Genomic DNA, 27,815 nt, shown 5'->3' on the forward strand with positions numbered 1-27,815 from the left:
TGTTGTATTCGGCGGATGATTAGCTAGCTAGCCAGTTAGCCTAATTGACTTACTATGGACTTAGCTACCCATTCACTGAACAGTCCTCCAGCCAGGACAGTGGCAATAGAGACGAAAAAAAGATAAACACAAAGCAAATGTTTTACTTCATAACTATCAGCTAGCTATGCATATGTGAATCTTAATAATGTTGCTAACCAGATGGTATAAAAGGCAAAAATGACCTAAAACTAATATTATGCAAGGTAGATGTCAATTCTTTGTGGGTGGCTAGCTAACAATTCTTCAGTAGTAACAGTAGTAGCTAGCCAGTTAGCCCTATTGACTTATTATGGACTCTATGGGTTCTATGGTACCTAGGCAGGTAAATATGCTAAAATTTACACAGCATGTATTTATTAACATATCAACATAAAATATTGTAGTCAGGTAACATTTTACATGCGAATAAGCAACATTTCACATTCGAGAAGTTCCCTCCGTGCTCCGTTTCGGCTACTTTGATTTGGACTCATACCCCGACCCTCCCGTGCTCCAATTTGCATGCTCGGAGCGTGGTAGTATGCATTTTGAAAAACACCCATTGTCTCCGTTACACTACTACACTGTCTTGTGTCTTCAGAAGTCTGGAAGATAGAACACCCAATACGGCAACGTTGAGTTAGAATGTAGGAACGGAGCCCAATGGAACACAACAGTTTGAGTGGATAGGATACATTACTTGTGTTGATCTGTATTCATACTCAAATGCACTTGCATGAACAGAAGTACAGTTATAGGCAGGCACAGTGCATTAACTCTACAGACAAAAGGAACTTTACAGACGGCCCCATGTAATGCCAGGCCAGGCAGGGGTGGGGAACAGCCAGGCAGGCTCTACCTCTCCCAGGCTCTACCTGCAAGGTCATCTGTAACAAGCCCTCCAGCCATCTGCCCCCTCCCTCTCCATCTGTACCTCCCCCCACCACCCTCCAGCCAAACCAGACAGCCGTTATCCTGCTACCTGGGTCTGTGTCCGGAACTCTGGAATCGCAATTACAGTGCAACCCTGCTACTCTCTGACACTTCAAGCTGTTGAGGTGGAGCCAGGCAGAAAATTACAAGGTGCGTTGCGAGAGAAACAACAGAGTTTGGAGTAGTTCTGTAATCACTTTACAGTAGACTGCATAATGTGACAACAACATGTACTCAACACTGAGACATATCCTTAGGGAGCAGACCATCAAAGTACTAATTACTGGTGCTTTAAGTATTGGATTGTAACCCCTGACTAAACACACACTACACTCTTTTTTAGCTGTCCCCAATGGAGAACCCTTCGAATAACACTTTTTTGCTCCAGGTAGAACCTTTTTGAGTTTGGTGTAGAACCCTTTCCAGAGTGTGTTCTACATGGAACCCAAAAGAGTTCTACCTGGAACCAAAATGGGTTCTACCTGGAATTAAAAAAGGGTCATCCTATGGGGACAGCCGAAGAACCCTTTTGTGTTTTTCTAAGAGTATACTACTACACCTTAGGTGTACAAATGTAGGATCTTAATTTGAGCCAGTTTGCTTCAGCAGGGAAATAATCCTGCAGCAGTGGGAAATGTGAACTATTATGTGGGTTATAATTAATGAACATTTTTGTGGAGGTGGATACATTTTTCGTTAGGGCAAATCAAGTCTGACATTTCAAAATTAAATTACAAACTTTAGAAGCCTTTTAAAAACTCAAATACACTAGAAGTTTACATTACCTGCTTTGCAGGAAAATTCTCAGCAACAAAAAAATTATCAAATTAAGATCCTACATCTGTATATCCAGGATGGTGAGTCCAGACACTTCACAGCTGTCAGCCAAAACTGTTCGTCGAGGGCTGCAGTCCAAACACTTAAAAGACACCCTATCCCCTCAGCACTTAAATTAAGTGGACACTTCTGATGACGTATCATGACGTCTGACGAGTATACACTTGCAGGGCAAGGGGCGAGGGAGGAAGGAATGGACCACCCTTGGCCGTAAATTTGCCACTCAAACATCCCGCAATGATTGTGTTTTCAGCCACCGGTAACTTGTGGGTGCTTTATATGCACTACAGTCAATTACGAGTGTATGTCTACTTTTATTGAATATATCATTATTAATATACGCCTACTGTATGATAGCTAGCAAATTAATTAGCTTGCCTAGCTGGAACTTCTGAAGAAGGAAAATATTTTATTTCTACAATTTCCAAAAGATAACCAAACAAAAACATATTTAATTTTTACGTAGCATTCGTTTTTACTTACACTTGTATGTTGACTTCTCCATTGATGTTGTTTTTAAGTTTTCGCAGATGTACAATCGTCGCGAATTGAATTATGGGGACTTCCCTTGCTTGGCTAATCATTTGGACCACCCTTCAAGATGGCGACGGGGACTCCCCCAAGGGCGTAAGGCGAGGGTAAGTGGACGAGGGTGTGTCGTTTAAGTGTTTGGACCGCAGCCTAGGTAGTGCACTATGAAGGGAATAGGGTGCCATTTGAGACAAGAGACAAAATTATTGATGAGAGGAGCCATCGAATTAGCATTCTTTGCTAAGCTGTTTAGGGATGCATTTGGAGTGTCTTGAAGGTTACGTCTCAGATTTCCCCTAGTGTCGCTACTCTTATCTGCTAATGAATTAATGGATAATATGATAATAGGACGTAAACACAACCTGTGTGCTGTTGTGGCAAACACATCATAGCCAAGAGCCAAGGGGGTTGGATGTTAAAGGAGACACACTTTACTCTGAATATTCCATCTGGGAATTCCGATATTCTGCCTCAAAATTACGATATTCCGTTTCAGACACAAATTTTTCCATAAGGGAAAATGGATTCTGAGAGCAATTTCCAATTAGCAGCCTGGAGAGATCAGTCTCCGCAGGGATACAGTGGGTTTGTATAAGTGTATAATCCATCATCCTGTGATGAGGGAGTGGGAATCATAATCCCACGATTGACTGGGTGGTTAACCCCGCATCATCATCAATTCAGTCCAACTGTCTGGGGTTAACCCTATATTGATTGACTCACACTAATCTACCAGCATGGTGTTAAGTCCAATACTAAGCCCGATACAACTTGAGTACTTTTTTGTTATAGCGAAGAGCGCATTCGACTCCCAGCAGATTCTGTACATTTCAGGTCTAATCTCATTATCTATACAATATGGATGTGTCAAAGTCTAATCATCCGTTAAACTGCTCAGTCAATCCATGTGGTATACAGATCAGTGGTTGGTATCATAAATCAACAAGTGGAACGTTTCAACAGATTGATCTAAGAAGAGGTGGATGGGGAGGAAAAGAGATGGAGAACATCATGACAAGGCTAGCAGAGGGTCACTGCATTTCCATGAGACTGGCTATGCAGGGATCCTGCTGCTGCTGCTTTGTGTGTATGTGTGTGTGTGTGTGTGTGTGTGTGTGTGTGTGTGTGTGTGTGTGTGTGTGTGTGTGTGTGTGTGTGTGTGTGTGTGTGTGTGTGTGTGTGTGTGTGTGTGTGTGTGTGTGTGTGTGTGTACCACAGGCCAGGAGGAAAAGAGCCAAACAGACAGAGACTAATCCCAGAAAATGTTCACAGCTAGCTCAATGTGACCTACTTTAGCAGGCTACCCGTTCTTATCCACAGGAGGGAAAGTGCATGCTCACCTGTTCTGAATACCTATACTCTATATAATGGCATGCTATAGATTCTGGCGAGAAAAACTATGCACACAGACATTACAAAAGTCTTGGATGAGAAGTTTAGGTATTTTGTACTCCATGAAGCCTCATGGTGTGAGAAATCGTTATTGAATTGCTGCATAACTTAAGTATGCGTTATTACTTGACCTGTACTAATTGAATGTGACTCCTCACCTCTTATCGTCTGTGACTACTAATGTACCTGTATGATATTGTCTATGCCTCGTACCTGTACTGTGCCTGAAAGTGGTCCTGGACGAAGCTGTGCCGCGTCCCAGGCTGGTGTGCTGCTGCTGGGCCGGAGACAGGGCTCTCCTCCGCTCCACCCAGCGGGCCCTGGAACAGAGAGAGAGAAAGCGTGAATGTGTGAATGACCTGTATGTGTGAGTGTGTGTGTGTGTGTGTATGTGTGTGTGTGTGTGTGTGTGTGTGTGTGTGTGTGTGTGTGTGTGTGTGTGTGTGAAAACGTCAACACAAGCTAGAGCTGAACACCAGCAGGGTAACAAGGTGTATCACAGCAGATGTAAACAGGAGCGCTACAATGGGACAGGTGCTAAATGAGGTGCTAATGCACGTTAATACACTCTTGTACTTTTTATAGTGTTCAGCTTCATTGGCGAAGAGAGAGAATGAAAACAGCCAGATCTTACCTCGTGACTGTCATTACGTGTGTGTGTGTGTGTTTGCGTTCCCATGTAATTCACTTTCCTCTCAGCATTACTGACCTTGGCTTAGAGGGAGATCGATGAGAGTTGGGTAGAAGGGAGAGCAGTAGGCAGGTAAACACATTAAAGTGAATATACTGAATCTGGGTTGATTCAAAACAAGTCAGTCCGGCTGACCACTAGGGCTGTAAAGGTTCACCAAACCCACAGTTCGGTGGTACGTATTGCGGTTTTGGGGTTACGGTTCGGTTCAGTTTCAGTACAGCGGGAAAATGAGACACCAACCATAATGTAGTTCATTTTTGTTTACTTAAGAAATACAAAGTGTTGATATTCCTGATTCCATATATGATCATGATCCATATAATGCAGGATGACAGCACAATCAGGAATAACAACACTGTATTGTATTTTCAGGGTTACATGGGTTGCGAGGTGGGGGTTTGTTACTATGCCGATAAATTACATTATCCATCCAGACCTTTGCCACCTAGGAATGTGTGTGACCGGATCTTCTCAAATAGTAGTTGAGTACACCTGCTGTAGATGTCCTGCACAACATTGGCCAATTCATTGACAGCTTTGTCTTTAGCTTGCTTATATAGAGCGGGTACTACCTGTTTGCAGAAATGGGTGTGAGAGGGCGAAGTTTATAATGAGGCTTGAGCACTTCCACAAAGTGCTGAAACCCCCTATTCTTCATAACCACAGAGAATGGGCGCATATCCGCGGCTATAAACATACCTATCACTCTTGTAATTTCTTTCCCCCGATCAGAATCAGCTGTGAATTGCTGTTTGAAAGCAGAAGGGAGATTTTTTTTTTTTTTGGCGTTTCCGTCTTGCTCAGGTGGTAGGAATACTGGGGTGATGTCGGTGTCAATGTGTCAACATGTTTGAGGTGTTGGCAGCTGCATAGGCTATTCTTGTTGAGCAGTGGCAACATACTCGCTCTGTCTATCGCCATTGTATTCTACTGGGAAGCCAAAATGTTCCTAATCTGCCGATTTAAACGATTATGAAGAATCCTCCTGGTTTATCGATCCCACCACTCGGCCATCGTACAGAACCAGTTCCCGCCTGTGCCTCACAAAAGGACCGTTTTAAATGCATCAATTAAAATTATTATTTTTATTACAACGTGTGCATAGGCACTAGTTGTTTTTTATTTATTTTTTTTTTATTTATTTTTTTATCCCCTTTTCTCCCCAATTTTTCGTGGTATCCAATCGCTAGTAATTACTATCTTGTCTCATCGCTACAACTCCTGTACGGGCTCGGGAGAGACGAAGGTCGAAAGCCATGCGTCCTCCGAAGCACAACCCAACCAAGCCGCACTGCTTCTTTAACACAGCGCGCCTCCAACCCGGAAGCCAGCCACACCAATGTGTCGGAGGAAACACCGTGCACCTGGCCCCCTTGGCTAGCGCGCACTGCGCCCGGCCCGCCACAGGAGTCGCTGGAGCGCGATGAGACAAGGATATCCCTACCGGCCAAACCCTCCCTACCCCGGACGACGCTAGCCCAATTGTGCGTCGCCCCACGGACCTCCCGGTCGCGGCCGGCTGCGACAGAGCCTGGGCGCGAACCCAGAGACTCTGGTGGCGCAGTTAGCACTGCGATGCAGTGCCCTAGACCACTGCGCCACCCGGGAGGCCCGGCACTAGTTGTTTTAACGGAATAGCCTGAAATGTATTTGTTTTTTATAGAGGTAAATAGAGGTTATAGAGGTAAATAGAGGTTTGCATGAGCCACTGAAGGAACGTCTAGAACCCTGACAAAACCAAATCTCTCTCCAACAGTAGATATATCACAGCTAAAGACTGTGTTACTTTCCAGATAGACAGGTAAATAAACATATTGATCCTACAGGAATAAAGTATAGAGCAGCCAAGCCCACCAACCACAGGCCTGAACTGAACCCTTGAGTCTCTTTTATAGAGGGAACCAGGCTGTGGCACGGACGGACCTGAAATCAATACTCAAATCAGTCACAAATCGCTGATGTATGAATTGATGGCTTTCACAGATGAAAAAATGGCATTTGACATAACGTATCATCAGCCTGCGGGATATATTTCCTTTTTACCACAGCCAGTCATCATCTTACGGCTTTTTTACAAAATCATTCCCAGAAATCATAAGATCGATTATTGTCACTCCCGGGGAACGAATCGGTCTTTGAAGCAACGTTTTCCGCACGCAGGCGCACGCACACACACCTCCACCATACATGATGGATAAGTGGAGTTAACAGGCATTTGTTTATTCTCCAGACACTTATGTGTCAGTCTAAATGACACAATAGAAAAAAACTTTTTTTTCTGGTTGGGGGGGGATCTTTCAACAGGCTGATTTGAAGAGATCCGCCTCTACTTTTGTTCACTTTTTAGCCTGTAGTTTTGAAAGTAGCGCTCATGAGCCAAAGGTGGTTCCCTAAAATCTTCTGTGTGTGCATCTTGATAGCTGTCACTCAAATGGCGAAGGGCTGAAGCTCATGTCTGGAACTCGAATTGCTAGGGGGCCGGCCCATGTGTTGGAAAATGTAGGGAAAATGGCGCTGCACAGTTTCTTTCAAACTAGGGATTTTGTGGATAATTGAGGTAAGAAAGTAATTCTGCTCATAGATTATGCATGTATGAACTACACATTGACACATCCAGCCCAAAGTGGAAGGTTTCAAAAATACTTTCTTAGTCGCCAAAGTTCCGGAGCACGTCTAACCATAGTTCAAGTTTACCTGACGGGGTGAGAGAAACTGCATTCACCCACAACTATCATTTATTGAAGTGCTTTGGTAGTTGGTGTATTGAGTTCTGTTCAGTGCACAGCGAAATCAAACGAAGGATAGAGTGAACCACTGTGACTCATGGTGCTAGGGGACTGCAGGTAGATACTCTGCAATTACCTGAACAGTGCCTGCTGATGTAATCAAAGAGCAGCACACAGAGATATTTTCACCAAGAGCTTCTAGACTCTTGTTATGTTTATACTGACTGCTTTCAGTGAGAACAGTACAGTTGACGGTAAAGAAATAGAGCAATAGGATGAAGGAGCTTTTAAAAATACATTCTTAGTCATCATAACCATACTAATCACTTCCTGCTAAGCTGAAGGAGACAGATCCACTGGATAACGGAGCTCATTGAGCTACATGCTTCCATACTGGATATTCATTGATACTCTCAGCCAATGAAAATGATCAAATAAGACATTTCAATCAAATGTTTTTGAGGCATATATTATTTGGGACATGGGGAAATGTGTGTTGTGTGATGACTTTCAGCACATTTAGCGTACTGGCTCGATAAGATGATTATTGTTGTCTTCTTTGGAGTGTTGTATGAAGCTACATGCTTCCATACTATTACTCTTTCTGTGAATAGCCTATGAGAGAGGCCTTCAATTAGTTGCTATGCAGAGTCAAATAGTGAAGTAGCCTCAGCAAACAAAGGGGTCACAGCGACATCCTATGAGAGAGGCCTTCAATTAGTTGCTATGCAGAGTCAAATAGTGAAGTAGCCTCAGCAAACAAAGGGGTCACAGCAACATCCTATGAGAGAGGCCTTCAATTAGTTGCTATGCAGAGTCAAATAGTGAAGTAGCCTCAGCAAACAAAGGGGTCACAGCGACATATCCAAGCTTTTATGGGGTTACGACTGAAGCTGATTCAATTGCTATTTAACTCATTCAGTTGAAACCTTGTAGAGAACCCTTTGAGAGGTTTTGGGCCATGTGGCTAAAGTATTGTGTAACCCCATGATAAACTGCATAGTATAGGTAAGTTTATACTGACTGCTTTCAGTGAGAACAGTACAGTTGACGGTAAAGAAATAGAGCAATAGGATGAAGGAGCTATTTGAGTTGCTCTGCCCCAAAACATTACTTTAGTAGCTGTTTCCGACCTGGATGGTAATGGACAGTTTAGATGCCCTGCGTGAGGTACTGAGATTGAAAATGAATTCATTGTCACCTGGGGACCAGAGCTAAGCGTTGGAGGCGATTTTGAAGTCGACATCAATTTCCGTTTTGGGGTGAAAGTTCTGCCCTGAAGTTTGTGCCTGTCTAAAAATCTCTAATTACCTCAAACTAATTTAGGACACATTTAGAGCAAGGTCACATATCAATATCTTATGTTGTGATTATTGTATCAACATGTGTATCAATAAAACATAAGTACTGTACAACCAAGATCGACAACATAACCCTGGAGAATATCTGTCAGCTTTGTTTCATTAACATCTGTGATATAATCAATTATTTGACACACTTCTGTGTCAACAGCAAAAGGCCTAACTGCTATTTATACCTCTCCTCCCCTCTTCGCATCCTAAATGTGTCACCCTGTTTCTTAAAAAAAGGTAAGAAAGTCCATTATGCTTCCTGTGAAGAAGATGTGTGTGGTACACTTTCCTAGTTTCCCCAAAGGCAGGACAATCTCATCGAGCCACTAGAAGCACTCTCTTCAGAAGAGCACTCACCTACTTTGGGAATAGCAGCAGTAGAGTGTGTGATACATCTAAGTGTTAGTAAGAAACTATAGTAGTCTGAAAGTGTGTGATACATCTAAGTGTTAGTAAGAAACTATAGTAGTCTGAAAGTGTGTGAGGCATCTAAGTGTTAGTAAGAAACTATAGTAGTCTGAAAGTGTGTGAGGCATCTACAGTAAGTGTTTATGAGGACGTGTTAAAGAGTCTCAATAGGTTAGAGTCAGACTCATAATGGCCGTGCTTTCTTCTGACAAACTACATTAGAACGTTTTGCAAGATCTAAGGACGATGGTACAAAAATTAGAAATAGGCTTACGTGTTGTAACATTATGAAAGTGAGGAGCAAAACCATGACAACATTTTACAACAACCATTACAAATAGTTGGATAATAGCCTCCATAATAGCTTGTCATCCAATGTAAAAAAAAACAACACAAAAAACATTATGATGCACAGCAAACTCCAGACTATCTAGTAATAATATTGTTTTGTCTCTTATTACGTATTTTCAACCAAGAAGCTATTCTGCTGATAATGATGAGCCAAATGAACAAGATGTCTCTTTCAAGCTGTCGAATCCCCAAAGCAATTTTTTCCTTCGCTAACACAATTAAAGATTAAATACAGACATGGATGGCCTGAGACGTGCTGGGGAATAATGGTTTATTGGAGCTATTAGCGCACGAGCGAGAGAGCAAGAGCGAGAGAGAGAGAGTGAAAGCACTAGAAAATATTACATCTAGGGATTCTGCAAATCCTACAACACAGTGCCGAAGGTGCGCCATTAGAGAGGTGAATTTGAGTCTCTTGGTTTTGTCCTGTTAGCAGAGTTGTGTACCCGGCAAGGTTGGAAGCTGACACAGATCGCTGACCAGCAGCGCTGTAGCTAACTCAAATTTGACCTTCCTTTCTTTCAAAATATGGACAAAAATACAGGATATGCTAATAGGTACAGTCCTTCGGGTCAGCTAACTCAAATGTGACTTTCCTTTCTTTCAAATATGGACAAAAATACAGGATATGCTAATAGGTACAGTCCTTCGGGTCAGCTAACTCAAATGTGACCTTCCTTTCAGTCAAAATGTGGACAAAAACACAGGATATGCTAATAGGTACAGTCCTTCGGGTCAGCTAACTGAAATGTGACCTTCCTTTCAGTCAAAATGTGGACAAAAACACAGGATATGCTAATAGGTACAGTACTTCGGGTCAGCTAACTCAAATGTGACCTTCCTTTCAGTCAAAATGTGGACAAAAACACAGGATATGCTAATAGGTACAGTCCTTCGGGTCAGTTAACTCAAATGTGACCTTCCTTTCAGTCAAAATGTGGACAAAAACACAGGATATGCTACTAGCTGATAGTAAAAACCGAGACCAATACCTTGAGTAGATGGAAGAATCAACACAAATACAGCCAGAGACAGAACTAAACCATAGTCAGAGATAGTATAGTATACTAGCATAGTACAGAATCGTCAGCTAAGTAGCCTGGTCCCAGTCCTTACACAAATCACCATGGAAATATTGGGTTTCTTTCCCATCAAAATGTGGACTGAGGAGGACGTTTTTCATTAAACACAGCATCTCCTTGGAAATGAGTTGTGAGTTTAAAACCACGAAGCACAAACTCTCCCCGCAGCAATTCATCTTCATAAAATAACTCAACATGCTTTTTAACAGTTACATATTGCAGAGTTGTGTTTATTCTATTTTCCTAATAGAGAGGAAGGGAAGCTAGTGGGCTTAACCTGGGTTGTATTGCTTAGGCACCAAATGGGGGAAAAACAGACAAACAGGGAGGAACTAGCTGATCTTGATCTCGTAGAATAAGAAGTGCTTGTTTTAGTTTTCCAGAATGTGTTATCGTAAGAGGTGCATAGTTTCGCAACTTGCTTTTAGCAATCCAATTGTTTATCATGCCACTAACAGGTTAAGGTAATACATAAGGCTTATATAAGGGGATTGACTCACTGTCCTGGGGTGTGTAATTCTGTTGAGAGTGAGTGGCTGATAAAGAGAGGCTCCGGGTGGACGCTGCAGTAGTAGTAGTAAGAGTGTATTGTGGGGAATACCAGCAGACCCAAGGCATGTGTTGCCAGGCACTGCAGCGAAGGCTCGGGCTACTTAATTCTCTATTCATAACAAATCCAAAGCCCGGTGGGCTTCGCTGCACACTAGAGAAGGCACCTTCCCCACAAGTAGGTCAACAGGCACTTAGCTGGACCTTAGAACAAACAACAGATGCCTCCATTCAACTGTGATTTCTCTAAAAGTGGGTGTGTGCGTGCACTAACATTTTCTTATATCTGGGAACCAGTGATGAATAAATACCCCTATAGTATATAGTGCCCCCTATAGTGCCAAGGCAGGTGGGCCTGCCAAAAATACATGTGAAGCAGGAGCTAGCGTAACATGAGAGATGCTAATATGCAAAAAGTGCGAAAAAGTTAAATTGTGTAATCCAAAAGTGCTGAACGCTAACAGCTAACAGATCCAGATCAATTTTCTGGGCCCCCTGTGCTCAGAGGAGAATATTAGCACTGGCATTCAAACCCTCCCAGGCTATTTACAGTGCTTTGTAAAAGTATTCATCCGCCTTGGTGTTTTTCCTATTTTGTTGCATTACAAACTGTAATTTAAATTTCATGTAATGAACATACACAAAATAGTCCAAATTGGTGAAGTGAAATGAAAAAACTTACTTGTTTCAAAAAAATAAAAAAAAATACTGAAAAGTGGTGTGTGCATATGTATTCACCCCCTTTGCTAGGAAGCCCCTAAATAAGATCTGGTGTAACCAATTACTTTCATAAGTCACATCACTAATTAAATAAAGTCCACCTGTGTGCAATCTAAGTGTCACATGTGTCACGTGATCTCAGTATATATACACCTGTTCTGAAAGGCCTCAGAGTCTGCAACACCACTAAGCAAGGGGCACCACCAAGCAAGCGGCACCATGAAGACCAAGGAGCTCTCCAAACAGGTCAGGGACAAAGTACAGATCAGGGTTGTGTTATAAAAAATTAATAAAAACTTTGAACATCCCACGGAGCACCAGTAAATCCATTATTAAAAAATGGAAAGCATATGGCACCACAACAAACCTGCCAAGAGAGGGACGCCACCAGTATCTGTCCATATGACCACTTTAAGCTGTACACTCCACAGAGCTGGGCTTTACGGAAGAGTGGCCAGAAAAAAGCCATTGCTTAAAGAAAAAAATAAGCTACACGTTTGGTGTTCACCAAAGGGCATGTGGGAGACTCCCCAAAGACATGGAAGAATGTACTCTGGTCAGATGAGACTAAAATTGAGCTTTTTGGCCATGAAGGAAAACGCAATGTCTGGCGCAAACCCAACACTTCTCATCACCCCGAGAACACCATCCCCATCATGCTGTGGGGATGTTTTTCATCGGCAGGGACTGGGAAACTGGTCAGAATTGAAGGGATGATGGATGGCAGTAAATACAGGGAAATTCTTGATGGAAACCTGTTTCAGTCTTCAAGAGATTTGAGACTGGGACAGAGGTTCACCTTCCAGCAGGACAATGACCCAAAGCATACTGCTAAAGCAACACTTGAGTGGTTTAAGGGGAAACATTTAAATGTCTTGGAATGGCCTAGTCAAAGCCCAGACCTCAATCCAATTGAAAAACTGTGGTATGACTTAAAGATTGCTGTACACCAGCGGAACCCATCCAACTTGAAGGAGCTGGAGCAGTTTTGCCTTGAAGAATGGGCAAAAATCCTAGTGGCTAGATGTGTCAAGCTTATAGAGACATACACCAAGAGACTTGCAGCTGTAATTGCTGCAAAAGGTGGCTCTACAAAGTATTTGTAACGGCTTTCTTCCTGGGGTGAAGGAGAGGACCAAAATGCAGCGCGGCTAGTGTTCAACATGATTTAATAAAGAAGAGACAATAACGTGAACACTATACAAAATAACAAATGTGAAAACCGAGACAGTCCTATCTGGTGCAGAACACAAAGACAACCACCCACAATCCCCAACACAAAACAAGCCACCTATATATGATTCTCAATCAGGGACAACGATTGACAGCTGCCTCTGATTGAGAACCATATCAGGCTGAACACAGAAACAGACAAACTAGACACACAACATAGAATGCCCACCCAGCTCACGTCCTGACCAACTCTAAAACAAGCAACACACATAAGAACTATGGTCAGGACGTGACAGTACCCCCCTCCTGAGGTGCGGACTCCGAACGCACCCCTAAATCTCAAGGGGAGGGTCTGGGTGGGCATCTGTCCGCGGTGGCGGCTCCGGCGCAGGACGAGGACACCACTCCACCATTGTCTTTGTCCCCCTCCTTAGCGTCCTTTGAGTGGCGACCCTCGCCCCCGACCCTGGTCTAGGAACCTTCACAAAGGTCCCCCCTAGATAGAGGAGACAGCTCAGGACAGAGAGGTAGCTCAGAACAGAGAGGTAGCTCAGGACAGAGAGGTAGCTCAGGACAGAGGGGCAACTCCGGACTGAAGGGCAGCTCCGGACAGAGAGGCAGCTCCGGACAGAGAGGCAGCTCTGGACTGAAGGGCAGCTCATGACTGGAGGGCAGCTCATGACTGGAGGGCAGCTCATGACTGGCGGGCAGCTCATGACTGGAGGGCAGCTCATGACTGGCGGGCAGCTCATGACTGGCGGGCAGCTCATGACTGGTGCTGGGCAGACGGATGGCTCAGACGGTGCTGGGCAGGCAGGCAGCTCAGACGGCGCTGGGCAGGCAAGCAGTGCAGGCGGCGTTGAGCAGACGAGCAGTGCAGCCGGAGTTGGGCAGACGGCCGACTCTGACCTGCTGAGGCGCATAGTAGGCCTGGTGCGTGGTGCCAGAACTGGTGGTACTGGGCTGGAGACACGCACCTCAAAGCTAGTGCGGGGAGCAGGAACAGGGCACACTGGGCACTCGAGGCGCACAGTAGGCCTGGTGCGTGGTACCGGCACTGGTGGTACCGGGCTGAGGGCACGCACCTCAGGGCGAGTGCGGGGAGAAGGAACAGTGCGTACAGGGCTCTGGAGACGCACAGGAGGCTTGGTGCGTGGTGCCGGAACTGGAGGTACTGGGCTGGAGACACGCACCACAGGGAGAGTGCGTGGAGGAGGAACAGGGCTCTGGAGACGCCCTGGAAGCCTGGTGCGTGGTGTTGGCACTGATGGTACTGGGCTGGAGACACGCACCACAGGGAGAGTGCGTGGAGGAGGAACAGGGCTCTGGAGACGCACTGGAGGCTTGGTGCGTGGTGCCGGAACTGGAGGTACTGGGCTGGGGCGGGAAGGTGGCGCCGGATATACCGGACCGTGCAGGCGTACTGGCTCCCTTGAGCACCGAGACTTTCCAACCTTACCTGGTTGTATGCTCCCCGTAGCCCGACCAGTGCGGGGAGGTGGAATAACCCGCACTGGGCTGTGTTGGCGAACCGGGGACACCATGCGTAAGGCTGGTGCCATGTATGCCGGCCCGAGGAGACGCACTGGAGACCAGACGCGTTGAGCCGGCTTCATGGCACTTGGCTCAATGCCCAATCTAGCCCTACCAGTGCGGGGAGGTGTAATAACCCGCACCGGGCTAAGCACACGTACAGGAGACACCGTGCGCTCTTCCGCATAACACGGTGTCTGCCCGTACTCCCGCTCTCCACGGTAATCACACACCTCAGGGCGAGTACCGTGTATACTACGCCAAACCAACATCTCTCTCTCTTCGCTCTCCTCCAATATCACCAACAACTCATCAAATGTCTCATAATCTCCCATCCTTTCACTTTCCTCCAATCTGTCCAATAACTCCTCCACATTCTCCGACTCGTACCTCAATTTAGCCAACTGCTCCTTATGGTAAGCACGGGGAACTGGCTCAAGTCTCCCACTTGACCCAGCCACACTCCCCCTGTGTCCCCCCCCAAGACATTTTTGGGGGAGCCTCTCGGGGTTCCAGCCACTCTGCCTTGCTAGCTCCTGCTGCTGCTGCTGCTGCCGCTGCTTCCCGTAGCCACGCTGCTTGGTCCGAGTTTGGTGGGTGGTTCTGGAACCGTTTTTTCTCCTGGGGTGAAGGAGAGGACCAAAATGCAGCACGGCTAGTGTTCAACATGATTTAATAAAGAAGAGACAATAACGTGAACACTATACAAAATACAAAATAACAAATGTGAAAACCGAGACAGTCCTATCTGGTGCAGAACACAAAGACAGAAGACAACCACCCACAATCCCCAACACAAAACAAGCCACCTATATATGATTCTCAATCAGGGACAACGATTGACAGCTGCCTCTGATTGAGAACCATATCAGGCTGAACACAGAAACAGACAAACTAGACACACAACATAGAATGCCCACCCAGCTCACGTCCTGACCAACTCTAAAACAAGCAACACACATAAGAACTATGGTCAGGACGTGACAGTATTAACTTTGGGGGGTTGAATAGTTATGCACGCTCAAGTCTTCTGTTTTTTTGTCTTATTTCTGGTTTGTTTCACAATAAAACAATATTTTCCATTTTCAAAGTGGTAGGCTTGTTGTGTAAATCAAATGATTCAAACCCCCCAAAAATATATTTTAATTCCAGGTTGTAAAGCAACAAAATAGGAAAAATGCCAAGGGGGGTGAATACTTTCGCAAGCTACTGTAATTGATTTCCAGAATTTAGATGATTGGAGCAGAGCAAGATTTCAGAAGTTATTCCACAGCTAAAGCAGACATACAGGACATACTGGCTACATGAATCTTGTATCAAAGTCAAGGGGAATCTATTCCCAAGCAGACAGAAAGTGAGATGTGTATTTGAAAAGGTTATTATATACACTGATAGCTTGCGGAATGGCTTATCCATAAAATTAGGTGAGAAATTAAGCTCACAAAGCTTAAGAAATGGGAAGTCAAGTGATCATGTGTAGCTGTTTACATACCACCAGAGTCAGAGGCTGGCACTAAGACAGCATTGAATGAGCTGTATTCCGCCATAAGCAAACAAGAAAATGCTCACCCAGAGGCGGCGCTCCTAGTAGCCGGGGACTTTAATGCAGGGAAACTTAAATCCGTTTTACCATATTTATATCAGCATATTAAATGTGCAACCAGAGGGAAAAAAACTCTGGACCACCTTTACTCCACAAACAGAGATGTATACAAAGCTCTCCCTCGCCCTCCATTTGGCAAATCTGACCGTAATTCTATCCTCCTCATTCCTGCTTACAAGCAAAAATTTAATCAGGAAGCACCAGTGACTATATCAATAAAAAAGTGGTCAGATGAAGCAGATGCTAAGCTACAGGACTGTTATGCTAGCACAGATTGGAATATGTTCCGGGATTCCTCCGACGGCATAGAGGAGTACACCACATCAGTCATTGGCTTCATCAACAAGTGCATCGATGACATTGTCCCCACAGTTACCGTACGTACATACCCCAACCAGAAACAATGGATTACAGGCAACATCCGCACTGAGCTAAAGGCTAGAGCTGCCACTTTCAAGGAGCGGGCCTCTAAACCAGAAGCTTATAAGAAATCCCGCTATGCCCTCTGACGAAACATCAAACAGACAAAGCATCAATACAGGACTAAGCTAAACTACTTCTATGCTCGCTTCGAGGCAAATAACACCAAAACATGCATGAGAGCACCAGCTGTTTTGGAAGACTGTGTGATCATGTTCTCCGCAGCCAATGTGAGTAAGACCTTTAAACAGGTCAACATCCACAAGGCCGCAGGGCCAGACGGATTATCAGGACGTGTACTGTCTTCACTGACATTTTCAACCTCTCCCTGTCCGAATCTGTAATAGCAACATGTTTCAAGCAGACCACCATAGTGCCTGTGCCCAAGAACACTAAGGTAACCTGCCTAAACGACTACCGACCCGTAGCACTCATGTCTGTAGCCAGACTGTAGTCATGGCTCACATCAACACCATTATCCCAGAACCCCTAGACCCACTCCAATTTGCATACCGCCCAACAGATCCACTGATGATGCAATCTCTATTGTACTCCACACTGCCCTTTCCCACCTGGACAAAAGGAACACCTATGTGAGAATGCAATTCATTGACTACAGCTCAGCGTTCAACACCATAGTGCCCTCAAAGCTCATCAATAAGCTAAGGACCCTGGGACAAACACCTCCCTTTGCAACTGGATCCTGGACTTCCTGACGGGCCGCACCCAGGTGATAAGGGTAGGTAACAACACACCCACCACGTTGATCCTCAACACAGGTGCCCCTCAGGGGTGCGTGCTCAGTTCCCTCTTGTACTCCCTGTTAACTCATGACTGCACGGCCAGCCACGACTCCAACACCATCTTTAAGTTTGTAGATGACACAACAGTTGTAGGCATGATCACTGAGAATGACGAGACAGCCTATAGGGAGGTCAGAGACCTGGCCGTGTGGTGCCAGGACAACAACCTCTCCCTCAACGTGATCAAGACAAAGGAGATGATTGTGGACTACAGGAAAAAGAGGACCGAGCACTCCCCCATTCTCATCGACGGGGCTGCAGTGGAGCAGGTTGAGAGCTTCAAGTTCCTTGGTGTCCACATCACCAACAAACTAACATGGTCCAAGCATACCAAGACAGTCGTGAAGAGGGCACGACAAAACCTATTCCCACTCAGGAGACTGAAAAGATTTGGCATGGGTCCTCAGATCCTCAAAAGGTTGTACACCTGCACCATCGAGAGCATCCTGACTGGTTCCATCACTGCCTGGTATGGCAACTGCTCGGCCTCCGACCGCAAGGAACTACAGAGGGTAGTGCGAACGGCCCAGTACATCACCAGGGCCAAGCTTCCTGCCATCCAGGACCTCCATAACAGGCGGTGTCAGAGGAAGGCCCTAAAAATGGTCAAAGACTCCAACCACCCTAATCATAGACTGTTCTCTCTGCTACCGCACGGCAAGCGGTACCGGAGCGCAACGTCTAGGTCCAAGAGGCTTCTAAACAGCTTCTACCCTCAAGCCATAAGACTCCTGAACACCTAATCAAATGTCTACCCAGACTATTTGCACATTTGATTTGATGATCATGCACTATGTAACTGCCTATTGCTAGGCAGCTACATAAACAATGGATTTTTATTTATTTATTGGTTTCGCACAATGCTTGCACTGAACATTTCTGCCCTGGAGCATGTATTGAACACAGAAATAAAAATAACCTATGCCTTTTCTCCCTCAGAAGATGTTGTACCCAGGATCCTTTTCTGCTGTTGCTTTTGCCATGAAAGATGTGACGTCAAACAGATACATATCACTGCAATCAGCAGAACTAAGGCAGCGTCGCAGGGAGGCACACACAAGGCTATACTCATGGGTATTGGGTATCAGAACATCACATTTCTGCACACGCATGACCCGTAGCCTCAAGGACTGAATCCCAAATGGCACTCTATTCCCATATTATATTGTTTCCTACTCTATTCCCATATTATATTGTTTCCTACTCTATTCCCATATTATATTGTTTCCTACTCTATTCCCATATTATATTGTTTCCTACTCTATTCCCATATTATATTGTTTCCTACTCTATTCCCATATTATATTGTTTCCTACTCTATTCCCATATTATATTGTTTCCTACTCTATTACCATATTATATTGTTTCCTACTCTATTCCCATATTATATTGTTTCCTACTCTATTCCCATATTATATTGTTTCCTACTCTATTCCCATATTATATTGTTTCCTACTCTATTCCCATATTATATTGTTTCCTACTCTATTCCCATATTATATTGTTTCCTACTCTATTCCCATATTATATTGTTTCCTACTCTATTCCCATATTATATTGTTTCCTACGGGCCCTGGTCAACAGTATTCCATTACAAAGGGAATAGGTTCTCATTTGAGACAAAGCCAAGGACTCTTCCGTAACAGGGCGTATCAATAGGACGGTCCGGTACTCTCATGCGGACTGAAACAGTTCATTAAGTCACAGCCATGTCTGCTATGTGTCTGTCTCGACAGTGTAATGATGTCATCAGAGGACACACGTATCAATAGGACTCTTTAATAAGTCCCAGACAGATGTTTCCTTCGTGTCGTGTCTTTGTTCGACATACCGGAGGACATACTCACGTAGGGGGAGTGTGGCTGTGTTTTTGACACAGACATTGCGTGATCCTGCTAATCTAGTTGGAGACATGAATAAAAGCTGGATGGATGATGATCATCGTAACTTCTGGATTCGACACAAATGTAAAAATGCAGTTGAAGAGTGAATCTCTTAAACGAAGCGGCGACAGAATGATATCTTCTCACGATGCCGAGCAACTGCCCCAAAAAACTGGACCGCTCACTTTTTCGTAAACGAGGCCGTGTATGCCAGCTGTTGGGCTAGGCAGGGCTAGGCAGGGATGGGGACTACCGCTGAGTTTAGCCCAAAAATAGAGCTCTGCTGGCAGGGAGGCAAGCCGTTGTCCTCCCCTGCCAGGACCCACAGAGCTAGCTCACCTTCTGCCGGAGTATGAGAGACGTTGCGAGGTGTTGCTCACTGTACTACCATATGCTCAGTGCTGACCTAAAAACACACTGTTCCTGGGCTGTTGCATCCTGGGCCGTACTCTCCCTCCTGTCTGGGACTCTCTATAGGAGATTGAGGTACTTCTGTATAGTAGGAGCCCAAGCTCTCTGGGGTCCCTGAAGCTAGCCTGTGACTATACCGCTGGGTATGCAGAGGTAACCTTACAGGTCCCAAAGCAAACAGGTTCTGTTTGTCCTAACAGGGCTCCTGTACAATTTACTCACACTCATAACAGTTACAGTGTGAGTCAGAATTTATTCTGTTCAGGTCCTGTGATATCTGAGAGAAACAGACAGAAGCCGCAGCTCACATAGGACTCTCCATGGTCCTGTGCTCTGTGACCCATGTAGTGGCAGAGACATCCCTGGTTGCTTCTTCTGAGGTTTTCATAATGCAGCAGCCCTCCAGAACATAGAAACACATGTTGTTTTCCTACCCCTGTTACAACGGTGTACCGCAGTGTGTGTGTGTGTGTGTGTGTGTGTGTGTGTGTGTGTGTGTGTGTGTGTGTGTGTGTGTGTGTGTGTGTGTGTGTGTGTGTGTGTGCACTTATGCACCACGGTGTGTGCGCAAAGCTGCAGGGAGATGTTTGGAGTTGGGGGTGCTGGGCAGAGGTTGAGCAGAGGTGTTTTTAGTATTTCCACACACAGGGGGGAAAAAACTAAATTTCATGCAATTCTACTTCATTTACATGATAGATGACATTAGCAAAATCGTTTTTAATACTACACAAATGACCGAAATGAGTGGCTACTCTGACAGTGAGAATATATCCTTCCTAATATTGTACATTCTGTGTGTTTTTACATTTGCCTGGGCTATTGTTTGAGTTCAAGACCAGGTCGTTTTTATTGCTCTCAGTAGCCTATAATATATATATATATATATATATATATATATATATATATATATATATATATATGTATTATAGGCTACAGTAGGCTACTAAATACACTTTCCAGAGCCACACTGACTCACCCAATGATGGAGATGAAGTCTAGGCTACTCAGCGGTGATGGCCCATGCACTCGTGCCATTAGCCTATCTCAAAATGATAAAGCTACTTTGAAGAGCAGTGCCGTAAACTCTGAATTGCTCAGATGTTGTTGAAATAAATTGTTAGCTTCTACAGACAGACGAGTCTTTAGTACGAGTCCTGGCTGCCAGTCCTGACTTGAATCGGAACTGCCATCTATGGGTTATATTTCTACAGTTGATTACAGCTGTCAGTTAACCTTTTGCAAATTTCAAAATACAATTGTGAGAAGAACATACAGGAAAGCAGATGCCTACACTGTATTTCTGATCAATTTTATGTTATTTTAATGGACAAGAAATGTGCTTTTCTTTCAAAAACAAGGACATTTCTAAGTGACCCCAAACTTTTAAGCGGTAGTGTAAGTATCGTGATATGATATCGTGAGGTCCCTGGCAATCCTAGCCCTAAAATATGCTAAAGATGTTTGAACGCAAAGTCAGCAACTGTGTTTTTGTAAACGACCAACGCCACAGTGAATCTTCAGTCAACGTTTAACCTGCATTAGACTAATAACCACTAAATGTAAAACACAGTCATCACCACAGTCATCAAACCAGAGCCAGTGATTACTTCCGAGACCCGGATTAAGTGATAATTTCAAAACACATTTGTCAAATGTAGGACTAGAGCTTAATCACATTGGGACAAAGTGCCTGAATTTCAGTATTTTCTGTGTATTTCATTTGCTTCTACATCAGACTCTGAATGGGTTAGCAAAATCACTTGTGCTTCCTACCACTTACAGTGGTTCTGACTCATTTCAGCAGGAATCAAACCGGTCTCTGAGCCAGTGATCATTTCAAAACTAAAGTTCAATCAATAGTTGGACTCTTGAGCTTAACATGACCACCTGTGCTTCCTATAGTGTCTCTGAGTCAATCCCAGCAGCTCCAGAAACCCAACTGTCAGCCATAGATCTGAGCTGAATCTTAATACCCACTGGGCACAGACAGTCAATTCAACGTCTATTCCACGATGGTTCAACATAATTTCACTGAAATGTGGAAACAACGTTGATTCAACCAGTGGGTGGCGACATGCTCTGTGGTCAAGAATCCAGAGTGGCTCCATTCATGGATGTAGCAGAGAGATATGGGAAGAGGCTTTGACAGAACAGAATTTGGTCCCCTGTGATGGTTTCTGTTCTTGGATCTTTTGCCTCCCACACACACACACACTGAATGGGATGTGTGTGTGGGAACTGTATGGAGTCTCAGAAGACTGTGTGTGCGTGTGCGTGTGTGTGTGTGTGTGTTTGCATGCGTGTGTATGTGTACAAAAACTTTCTTTGGATATGTTCCACAGACACCCCACAGAAGCACATTCTGTAAGCCGGCAGCTCAGTGGTTCTCTGTGCTGTACGAGATGACATCTGTCCCGCTGCGCGTGCGGATGAGACAAGCCAATATTGACACAGCCGGCTGTTTTCACGTTTATAGAAGAGCCCCACCGCCTCCTGTCGTTCTTTTCCAGAGTTTGGACGGCGTGAGCGGATTCAGATGGAAGGCATAGCGCAACCGTGTCATCAGCACCCTCTGAAGCTTTATAGAACACAACAGGGAAGGAAAGGGACTAGCAGGGTTGAGGTCAATTATAATTGAAGTAAGTCAATTCATGAAGTAAACTGGAATTCTAATTACAATTATTATTTTCCTCATTGACATGAATTCCGTTTACTTCCTGAATTGAAATGGATTTGACCACCCACCCCTGGTCTCTATCCAGGTCCCTGGTGTGTTCTTCCCTCACCTAACAACCCAACTTTGTTTCCAACTTTCTGTCCCAACTTCATGTTCTGTTCCGGTTAAAGGGGGGATTAAAAACTCAACACTGTGAACAGGGCGACATGGCAGCATGGATGGCAGGAGCTGAAAAGAAAGGGAAGCGGTCAGCAGGAACAGAGAGAGAGAGAGAGAGAGAGAGAGAGAGAGAGAGGAGGGGGGGGGGGCAAGGAAAGAGGGAGGGGGTCTGAAATGCTTGCCCTGCAGTAAAGGGGCTGACTCACTCCTATTCTTTTAGCTGCGGAGAGCTGCTGCTAATTCGGGTCTATTCAGTGTAGGATTACGGTAATGTGGCCGTCTGGATGATAAGAGGGGAAACGGCAGGCATTCTATAACTCCCCTCCCTTTCCTCCCTCCCTTCCTCCCTCCCTCCCTCCCTTCTTCCCCTTCCTCCCTCCCTCTGTCCTCATACATGTAGACCATCCATCCCTGTCTCTCTGCTTCTGTCCCCCCTCTCTATCAGTTATGATAGCATTGCCCACTGTATGTCACCCCTCTCTATCAGTTATGATAGCATTGCCCACTCTATGTCACCCCTCTCTATCATTTATGATCGCATTGCCCACTGTATGTCACCCCTCTCTATCAGTTATGATAGCATTGCCCACTCTATGTCACCCCTATCTATCATTTATGATAGCATTGCCCACTCTATGTCACCCCTCTCTATCATTTATGATCGCATTGCCCACTGTATGTCACCCCTCTCTATCATTTATGATCGCATTGCCCACTGTATGTCACCCCTCTCTATCAGTTATGATAGCATTGCCCACTCTATGTCACCCCTCTCTATCATTTATGACAGCATAGCCCATTGTACAGTATGTCACCTCTCTCTATCAGTTATGATAGCATTGCCCACTCTATGTCACCCCTCTCTATCATTTATGAAAGCATAGCCCATGGTACAGTATGTCACCTCTCTCTATCAGTTATGATAGCATTGCCCACTCTGTCACCTCTCTCTATCAGTTATGATAGCATTGCCCACTGTACAGTATGTCACCTCTCTCTATCAGTTATAACAGCATTGCCCACTCTATGTCACCTCTCTCTATCAGTTATGACAGCTTTGCCCACTCTATGTCATCTCTCTCTATCAGTTATGACAGCTTTGCCCACTCTATGTCACCTCTCTCTATCAGTTATGACAGCTTTGCCCACTACGTCATCTCTCTCTATCAGTTATGACAGCTTTGCCCACTACGTCATCTCTCTCTATCAGTTATGACAGCTTTGCCCACTCTATGTCACCTCTCTCTATCAGTTATGACAGCTTTGCCCACTGTATGTCACCTCTCTCTATCAGTTATGACAGCTTTGCCCACTACGTCAACTCTCTCTATCAGTTATGACAGCTTTGCCCACTCTATGTCACCTCTCTCTATCTGTCCAGACACTAGATGAAGGTCACCACTATATTCCTATTAGAGGAATACATATCAACTGTTGAAGTAGAGGGCAGTAAATATATGTAATGGGTTTCTCTCTTCACTGTTGGTTATCATACCATCAGACACAAAGAGAGAGGCCACTCCTTTCCAATTTGGCCATAACAGGCCCACTGAGCACATATAGGCAGACGTGTGCCTAAAAACTAGAGCGGGGACGATACCAATATACTCGTCAGTATCTTGGCAAGGAAACAAAACACGAAGCGTATTTCACTTCTTTAAGAAAACAGTGCTAATGTTGGAAACATCATTATGTTGTCATCCAGAGCCACATGTATTTATTTTCCAAGCTACAGCACAATATTTTACATACAGCTGGTTTTTAAAGGACCAAGGAGTTTGGACTGCTTCGTGTTTTCATTTTTTCCATGCCCTACTAAAAACACAGTGAAACTTGCCAACCAAGCCTTCTAACACTGATCCTAGACCTGTCCAAAGAGTGCTGGAACTGGGTGTATACTCTCCGATGTCATGGGGCAAAGCCAAACTCTCTGCCCTCTAGCAGTTTCTGTGGAGAAGCTCGCTGAACCAACATGCACAGACGCACGCAACGCACAAACACACACACACACACACACACACACACACACACACACACACACACACACACACACACACACACACACACACACACACACACACACACACACACACAGATAAAAACAGAAAATAAGAGGCCACAGAACAGAGCTCTTGGCAGCTCCTTCAGAGCCAAATCTGACTTGGCAAAGGCCAGAGAGGGGTGAGAGGAAGAGAGGAGAGCAGTCTCTCATTTGCACACTGACTATGTTCACAGGCAAATATTAATTTCAGAAATATATTATCCGACCTAAGCTAAGAGAGGAAAGAGGAAGGAGAGAAAATCTATGATTTTGTGAAGAGGAACGGGTCGTAGAGGTCAGCGGTTTTTCATTTTTAGTAAAAAGTGATGCTCTAAGATAAAACCACATTCCACAAGAGTGCCCATGTGTAAGAGATCTCCTACAAAGCCCCCTTCAGTGCAAATTCCTTTTTAACATGAAATGTGGAAAAAGCAGAGGATTTGTTTTCTCACTCTCTCTTTATCTCTCTTTCTCTCTCTCTGAAAAGTTACAAAGGACAACATCCATTAAAAATCCTCATATCACTTTCACATCAAATTGGGTTATAAAATCTGGTCTAGGTTGGTTTTATGGTGCGATTTCAACATGGGCCGCTTTGTAGAATGAAACCTTGAGTATCTTTGTCGCCACATTGTCTGTCTACCAGACTAGAGTTCAAAAGGTTAAGTGGCAATCTCACCAAGTAAAAGAATCCACAGCCATACTTTAAAATTGACCAGGAAAGAGAACACTGAAAGGGCCAAACATCCAGTTAGACTGAACAAGAGACAGAGTACGAACTACAAAGTAAACAAAATCCACTTATAAGACAGAGAAACAGAAAAAACAGACAAGAGAAGGTAAACCAAAACGGTATTACAAAACAGGCTCCTGTTCCTCTGTGAAGTGGAACGCAGCCAAAAACAAACTCAGGACCGTGACCTTTCTGCCCCTCAGGGTTCAAAAATAACATTTGCTGAAGGTCGGTAAACAAAAGGGACGCTAGTCCGGTCAGGTGTTCGGTCAGAGGAGGGGAGAACAGAATGCAAATATTCTTGACAGGCCACAAGCCAAAGGGTGTGGAAGAGAATGTCTGTGTTCCTCGGAACAGGTAAAGCCACATTACAGCCACCACTCCAGTTATACAGCTTCAGAGTGCCAGGAAGGTATTACCTTATATGGGAGAGATGACAATAAAGATGGGTGTGGGATATGATGACACAAGACAATGGGCCTCAAGGCCAGACATTGTCAGCTTGTATTATTGGCAAACAAAAGGCACCACTATCAGTTGTATTCTTTCACGGCATTTTCCACACTAGCAGAACAGGTTGGCATTACACACAGAGATTACAGAGACAAAGAGAGACAATATGAGCGTGAAATAGTGCGGTAAGGAGAATGACAAGTCCTCAAGGCCTGTAGAGTACAGTGGAAGAGGTGGGTTTCTGTGGACAAGTCTCACACAATAAAGTCACAGACAGTGCACTTCTCCATTGAAGACTTTCCTTCTATGTAGTGCACTACTTTTGACCAAGTAGTACCAGCACATTAGCGAGAGTGAACTGTAAATCGGAACAATGTCCTTGCGGCAAATGCACCTTGCTGCTTCACCCCCCCCCCCCCCCTTCCCTTGGTCTGTGTCTGCCACTGGCGTAGTAAGCCAGCCTAAATGAGGAACACGACGGCATCGTACAGAACAGTCCCAGTAGCAGCAGCGGGAGCAGTAGCCTCAGAGACTAACAGGAGGTCAACCTCATCCATGGAGACCATTGTTACCTTCAGCCCAGGGAGGCTCACTGCTTACAAATCCCTCCAGCTTTACTCAAATTATGCTTCAAATCAAAATAATCGGTATGCATTTACACAGGCGTTTTGCTCATATTACTCTCCTGTGTGTGTGTGTGTGTGTGTGTGTGTGTGTGTGTGTGTGTGTGTGTGTGTGTGTGTGTGTGTGTACGCGTGCGCACGCTCGCGCATTTGCCTTTTAACTCTAATAAAACAGTCAAGGAGAAATCCGTCAGGCACATAAGGAGATTTATTTTTGAATATCATCAATTAGGAGGCGAATGAAATGATAGTGTATGACTCTTTAACATTCAAACCATGTGTTGGTGTTCATCAAAGCCTTGAGTGGTGCTTCTTTCCCTGGCTGAGCCCAGCTCTGATTTTACACCCAGAGAGAAAGAGAGATCAATTCTTCAGCACTAACACAACTCAACCTTCCACCAACAACAATTCAATACACACCAGACTCACCCTCAACTTACTAATGAGTGTCCTTTTTCCCTCTCAAAGGAGACAAATGTGTTGATGCCGCTGAATATTTTAAATATTCCTGAACTATTTAGGGGGTCTGGGCGTCTTTTGAAATATTCATGGTTTAATCAAATGTTAGCTAAGAAAAGTATTAAATATTTCAGGCAGGTGTGTGTGATCCATTAAAGGCCTTTAAAATGGCAACCCATGGCAGTCAGCTGTCTGTGTGGCACCTCTGAGGTACCCTACCTGTGTGTGTGTGTGTGTGTGTGTGTGTGTGTGTGTGTGTGTGTGTGTGTGTGTGTGTGTGTGTGTGTGTGTGTGTGTGTGTGTGTGTGTGTGTGTGTGTGTGTGTGTGTGTAGAAGATGGGTGGGCTGTGAAAGCGGAGAAGTGGGAGAGTCGCATTACTTACCCCCCCAGAGGATAGAGACATAGTAAAAAGAAAATGTAAAAAAGACAAAGACAAAGAGAGAGAGAGAGAGAGAGAGAGAGAGATAGGTAGTATGTATAAATATGAGTGTGTTTGGAAGCCATATGTAATCTGACTGTGTGTGTGTGTTATGTGTGAGAGGAACTGAGGCTGAGTGCCCTTAGAAAGCCCACTGTGTGTGTCCTAGACCCCTTCAGCCCGCACTGTTAGTGCTCCACCACACACAGCACTCAGTCTCACCTACATGCATGCACGCACACGCGCAAACACACATCCTGCCCCCCCCCCCCCCCCCCCCCTCTTTCAGCAGATCGATCCCGGGGCTAATGTTCCTGCCATTAATGGAGCGACGGCCGGCGCGCTTCCTCCGACTTTGAGCTTCTCTCCTGAGTGGTGCTTCAGTCACAGGCAATACTCTGAGAGGCCTACCTACCCCACAGCGAGTCTGGATGTCCACGGTCAGATAGGGGGTCCCTGGGTAGGGTCCCTGAGCTAGAGCGCTGTCTCTGGAGGCTCTGTGGAAGACCCAGGGCACATTGGGATGATAATAGACTCTGGGTTGACTCCTGATGGGGAGGCTGGGTCCTGACTCTGCACCATATTGTGACTGTGGCTCTCTGATGCCCCTGTGGGAGCGGTAATTGGTTTGGGCAGCAAGCAGACGCATGCACACACACTCTTCCTCCTCCTTTATCTTCATCACTGTGGCACGAGGACGACGATAGACTCCTTCTCTCACCCCATTATGACCTCACAGATGATGTCCAACAGCGCTTCAACTTTTCTCTCCTTCCTCTGTCTCCCCATGTGACTCTGTCCCTCTGGTGTGCACTGTGCTGTAACCATA

The 27,815-nt window shown here is 45.0% G+C and overlaps 2 protein-coding genes across 2 annotated transcripts in view; both read right to left on the reverse strand.

Moving 5' to 3' along the window:
* The window catches only part of LOC120066653 (ubiquitin carboxyl-terminal hydrolase 43-like), a 69,070-nt gene extending 64,970 nt beyond the window's left edge, over positions 1-4,100 (reverse strand). Inside the window, exon 1 of the mRNA XM_039018088.1 lies at positions 3,928-4,100. The gene's annotated coding sequence lies outside the window, so the exon portion shown is untranslated. The remainder of the gene's footprint in view (positions 1-3,927) is intronic.
* The window catches only part of LOC120023060 (ubiquitin carboxyl-terminal hydrolase 43-like), a 46,442-nt gene continuing 22,541 nt past the window's right edge, over positions 3,915-27,815 (reverse strand). Inside the window, exon 3 of the mRNA XM_038967012.1 lies at positions 3,915-4,034. Within this exon, the coding sequence (XP_038822940.1) occupies positions 3,915-4,034 (120 nt within the window). The remainder of the gene's footprint in view (positions 4,035-27,815) is intronic.

This window comes from Salvelinus namaycush, chromosome 2 (assembly GCF_016432855.1).
Source record: "Salvelinus namaycush isolate Seneca chromosome 2, SaNama_1.0, whole genome shotgun sequence".
Lineage (NCBI taxonomy): Eukaryota > Metazoa > Chordata > Actinopteri > Salmoniformes > Salmonidae > Salvelinus > Salvelinus namaycush.